The sequence below is a fragment of the Halyomorpha halys genome, unplaced genomic scaffold (assembly GCF_000696795.3).
Source record: "Halyomorpha halys isolate HHAL.00 unplaced genomic scaffold, Hhal_1.1 Scaffold2136.1, whole genome shotgun sequence".
NCBI lineage: Eukaryota > Metazoa > Arthropoda > Insecta > Hemiptera > Pentatomidae > Halyomorpha > Halyomorpha halys.
The window spans coordinates 178,869-184,741 of record NW_027116144.1 but is presented as its reverse complement, the minus strand read 5'-3'; the positions used below and the strand labels follow the sequence as shown (position 1 = coordinate 184,741).

Here is a 5,873-nt window from a genome sequence, read left to right as displayed (position 1 = left end):
GTTGTTTTATCGGAAAAAATTGAAGTTTACTTTTTTTTTTTTTGGCTCTCTCGTATTTCTGAAGTGAAATTACTCGGAAGTGGACCTACACCCAAGTGGGGATAAGAAATAAGAGTAGGTGTTCAATTTCGATAAAAATTTAATATTTGGAGAAAAAAACCAGTTAAATGGCATTGATATATTTTTAATTGTCATGATAGATATCAGAAGTAAACGATATAATTAAATAATTTTTTTAAAACTACATGGTATTGAATTATTAATTTACAACAGAAAGTGTGGTAACTGCGGAAATTCCTGGTCTCCAAAAGAATTTTCTCTCACAACCGGTCTTAACTTGGTTCTGTTACAAAGGTGTATCCCGATTCAAGGTTACTGATTATATTTCAAGAAACATATTCAATTCTTAAATTCCCTTGTTTTTAGTGAAATAATAAAAATACCGTACTTTGTATTACTTACATAAAGAACCTCAAAAGAAACATAGTATTTGTTTTTTAAAATAAACCTGATACAACAATTTTTGATTTATGAAAACTGAAGTAAATCAGAATTAATATAAAAACTTTCTCTATTTTTTTTAAAGGTATTTAATGAATTTTATTATAGTTAGTTCATTCTCTTATTTTCTGATTATTCGTTTCCATAAATAATCAAGATCAGCTGAAATACTTCCAGTAAGTCAAATTAAATGTAGGAAGTTATATTTATTTGTATTTAAAATTGTATATAATATACCAACTGTTAGTTTTGATAAGTAAAAAAAAAATTTTTTTCTGTGTTATTTAAAAAAGTTAGTATAAAAATAAAATATGGACTTAATAGATACCTATTATGATTAGGTAAAACCAAATAAATTTATTCGTATTTTTGAAACTCTTGGTCTCGAAAAGAATCTTGTCTCACAACCTGTCTTAACTTGGCTGTGTTACAAAGGTGCATCCTGATTCAAGGTGAATGAGTCTATTCTAAGTAAGATATTATTCAATTCTTCAAATATCCATATTTTTAATAAAAGAATGTATATACCATATTTTTGTTTTCAACAAACATTAAGAATCTTAGACGAAAATTAGATGTTAGCATTAAAGTGTCAATCCATCTTCAGATAAGATAATATTAAATCTTAGTGATATCTTAACCTATTTCAACCCTTGATAATCAATGTTCCTCCTCGAGTTGTTCTCGAATAACAATATTACTTCCTACTTGTATTTTTCATTGATGTACCGAAACTAAAAGTGTTAGATCAGGAAATTAGATCAAAGCAATAATTAAAAAATACATTATTTAAAATCCTTGTACATAATTACATGTTGTTTATGCCATATTATACAAGCACGAACTCATTAACTGTTCCCCATGATTACCTAATTGTAGCATCCCGGAAATCCCATTTGAGCATATTAATACAGGAATTAATACAGTTTAGTTGTACTCTCCTTCGTCGTACATTGAGTTTATAAGAGCTTATGAATTTAAAAGTTTTAGTTTTCTGTTCCATTTATTGTTGAACCAGAATGAGTGAGGAAATATTCGAACTAGAAGAATATTTAGACTGGAAGGTAACTAATAGCAACTGCAATATTAGTACTTAATAATAATATTTTCACGAGTCTTTCTCATCTTTGTAAAAAAGATTTTTTGTTTGTTGCATTGTTCATACTATTTAAGTTTAATAAGAGGATATACAATTACTGGCATTAACCATTGTTTCAAAATTTTCTAATAAATTTTTCATGAATGAGAGATAAACTGATCATTTCAAAAGTAAACATATGTGCGCTTAGGGCTGTTTGCTAGTAAAGGCACTCCAAGCCTAAGGTTCCAGTCCGGCTGCTCCATATAATTAATTTTTATTTCAGCAGGCCACAGTAAGGCGAAAATGAAAATTTTACTTTTTCATTACTTATGAAAAATTCGTATCCAGCGGATTTTGAGGTGCGGTAAGCGAATATCAACTTTATTACTCTCAATAAACATTAAAAAAAATATCTTGCCCCACTTTGCTAGGTTTCTCGGTCTAAATTATTTTAAAACTGAACTATTATCATGGCATTGTAAGGTAATAATATGCTAATCGATTTTTTTTCGGATCTTGAATAACAAAAACTTATAGTCTGCTGTATTAATTTAGCTTAAATGTACTCAAAATCGCAAAAACCGCTTCATATATAGTAGGCTGAAAAAAATTTTCTAAAAGAAAAAGAGTCAGATTAATTGAAGCGTCCTCAATAACATTTAAATACGAATTTTCATAAAAATAAAAAAATATTTTATCAAGTTCAACATCTGTCGGTCAGTTTCAGTCATTGAATATTTGTTTTAAAAGTCTAAACAAACTTCACGTCGATTTCGACTATTACAGCACTTACTAGACAAACGTTCTAAACTTCCAACACATTACAAAAGACTAATCTACGTGACTGTAATAAGGCCAATCTGGACAGTTTCTAACCTTGCAACCTCTTTCATTCCTGACAATCCTCCGAGGCGCCTGATAAGAAGATGGACACGAGACCAGCTAATGTAAAATGTCATTAGAGTGCTACCAATGGGTAGTTGCTCTACACACCTGTAACACCCCATTTTAATAAAGATCATATTTACTCAATGTATTATATATACAGTTGTAAATTTCAATAGTTATTTTTAAAAAAAATTAGTGTAAACATAACACATAAGTTTTTTGCCTACTGATGTTGCGAAATGGAACAGGAAAAATAAATTTTTTGTTTTGCTAACAATTTTCGGCTTCGATTTTTTTCTGAAATTCTAAAAATTTCAATAACGATGATGCCACTAATCCACACGAAGCATGAGCTGTCTAAACCGCACGAAATGGCACAAGCTAAGCCTTAGTAAACTAATTAGAACCGGAGATATGAAATATAACGTTTAAGAAAATTGTCTTTATTTCAAGTTTCTTTTTATCACTTAAATGGGCATAAAATCTAAAAGATATTCATATTGCTTGAAAAAGGGGAAATACAGCTCTCTAAGATTCGTTATCTTGAATTATTTCGTGAACGTAGGGAAACAGGAAAAAACAATCTACTTAAAACTCAAACCCAAAAAGATCTAATTTTTTATTTATATGAAAATTTCTATTTAAGAGTTTCAAGAGATACTACATACGAATTTAACTTGCTTTTTCCTGAAAAAAATATTTTTGGTCCTTTTACTTGAAACGATAATTGTTTTTTTGTAATATTTTATACACACCTCCACTTGTAAGTTTAATTTATTTTCAACTTAATGAAATAACCTATTCATCTATCGCTCAGTTTTCTAACCTGACTAATCAGTACCAAATATTTTATTTACTTATTCTTAACGGTTTGATTCTGCTAGCGGTGAACCCTCTTATCCATTTCCTCTACTCTCTCCTATTCCAGGCATGCATCCTTTATCTTCTAATACCTTCAAGATGCCCAACATCTGGTCAAGCGCAGTCCTCCACCAGATCTTTTGGGTCTGGATCTAACCATCGGGGCCACATGGATTCCTATTCTTTCCCCGAATTTTTCAAAAGCACCAGTCCACGCTGTTTTATGTCTTACCTTTATTACGATATCGTGTGCATTAGCCAGATCATGTATCAACCTGTTATAAATATCATGACACTAAGATACCGTTATTCCCTTATTATCCAGATTTCTCTTACCGGATACTCTAAGAAATTATCAAATTGTGTGGGAGATAATAGACCTGCTTGGCTAAGCTATCTCTGACCTTGAAATCCAGCGACAATTGCCCACCCATCTTCAACATGAATCTAGAAGTCTATCGATGTGACAGTTTTGGGATTCCCGATTTCAACATTGTTCTCTTTCGGATATTTGAATCTATTTTAAATTTTAAGTGAATTGATGTTGCTTTTTGGTAATTTTTAATTATGGTATTTACAGTTATCCTGATATAATTTTTAAGTTAGTTATTCTGATGATGAGTTTCAAACAGGGCCCTGATTAACATTGCACCACTCTACCCCCGCAGATGTAGCAGAACAGTGTGATACAGGGACCGTTCACGACACAGTTCCACAATGCTTCGGTGTATATTCATTAAAATATTTTCAAAGCATGAATGTAGCACTCAATAAGTTCCTGTTTACTAATCTAATCTTAAAAAAAAAGTATTAACCTCTATTTTTTTACTAACATTATAATTAGAAATATTTTTTTAAATGGCTATTCATATTTTCTTGTACGTAGAGGACCCCAATTCGTGCAGATGATCTTTTGCTCAATCACACTTGGTTTCTAATTCTTAAATCTTAAAATAGTATTAAAACATAAATTTTTAACGAAAGATTAATGTTATTCTCGACCAAACGTTAAACGATGTATGTACTTGGGGATTTTATTTACAATTAAGTGAAGATTCTATTATGAAAAAAAATTTCCTAATCTGAGAACCACCCAAAATATAAAAAATAAATAAATCTAGAAACAATAAAAGGTCACCTAGGAAGCAACAGGAAACAGGTTTGCGGAGTGCTAAGTGCTGACTATAGAAATTCAAGGATATCATAAACCACTCAACATGTTGATCGTTCAAGTTTATAGAATAATAATGTTTATATTTATGTTATTTTCTTTAAATCTTTTATATATGGCCATACACTTAGTCTCTGATTAGCATTTCGTTGTTATTTATGTTTTCTGGTAACAATGCTTCGCAGCTTCGCTGTTTACAACTTGGTAAACAATTTAGTTATGCAGGTGATTTATATTTATCCCTCTATAATACGTTATTAATAATTTTGAATAACTTAATTTAGGAATAGTATACTTGATTTATTAATTTTATTATTATGTTATAAAATTAATTTAATTAAAAAACATTCCCAGCAAGCAATATAATACATATCAATAACTAATATTATTGGATTCTATTGCTAATTATGGAATAAATAGTTGCAGCTCTCAATATTAACTGATCAGAAAATAAATAAAATCACATACCATATTAAAGCATAAATAATTAATGACAACAATACTGCCTTTCTTAGTTGAATTCTCCAATCTGCATAATTACAATTCTTTCTTTATTTATTTCAAATATCTGGACCCTGTTTCATGGTGAAGGCTAATAATATTAGTCCAAAAACACAAGTATACAAACCACAAAGTACAAGCACTAATACTTAATGTTTCATGATGGGGGCGACTAATAGTGATATTGCATAATTTATAAAATATACATTGTAAACGTTAGTTACATTTTACCCAGTACAAACTACAAGACTAGTGTATTACTTTGTACTTTATCATGAAACAGGACCCTGAAGGCTGTGACGTCTTTCATCTGATGCACTGACTTAAAATAACCCACCCGCTTCGTTCAGAGGGTAAATATTACCCATGTGTTTGAAAATGACAAAAAGCTTCCAGGTACAAACAAAAATATTAAATTCTACATTTTCAAAATAATAATTAAAATTCAGTTAGGTCATTTTAGTTGGGCAGAATATAAGTTATTATTTTTTAAAATAACAGATTATAATTTTTATTATATGTTGCTGACCTGAAATTGATCTAACTGAATTTTAATCATTTCAAAGATTTTTCTTATTTGATTTATCATTATTAGAATGATCATTATGATCTTATATCAGATTTACTGGATGTATTATGTACAGTTGTAAGTGTCAATAAGGAAAAGTATATATCATATATTTATATAAGAGTCATGTATCTGGAAGACCCTTGCTTTACCCCTCGCGCCTTTGGAATAGAACGGGGCTCAGAGACCCTTAAGCCGAGTGTGTAAATACTGTACATATCGTTATGGGTGTAATCATTATTTTTATTTTGGTATTACATTTAGTTTGAAATTTTATTTCTTTTTCCATTATACATATATAT

At 29.7% G+C, this 5,873-nt stretch overlaps 1 protein-coding gene across 1 annotated transcript in view; it reads left to right on the top strand.

The window, feature by feature from the left end:
* Positions 1-1,443: 1,443 nt before the first annotated feature.
* The window catches only part of Ca-beta (Ca2+-channel-protein-beta-subunit), an 84,603-nt gene continuing 80,173 nt past the window's right edge, over positions 1,444-5,873 (top strand). The window contains exon 1 of the mRNA XM_014436867.3: positions 1,444-1,565. Coding sequence (XP_014292353.1) covers positions 1,521-1,565 — 45 coding nt within the window. The 5' untranslated portion in view covers positions 1,444-1,520. The remainder of the gene's footprint in view (positions 1,566-5,873) is intronic.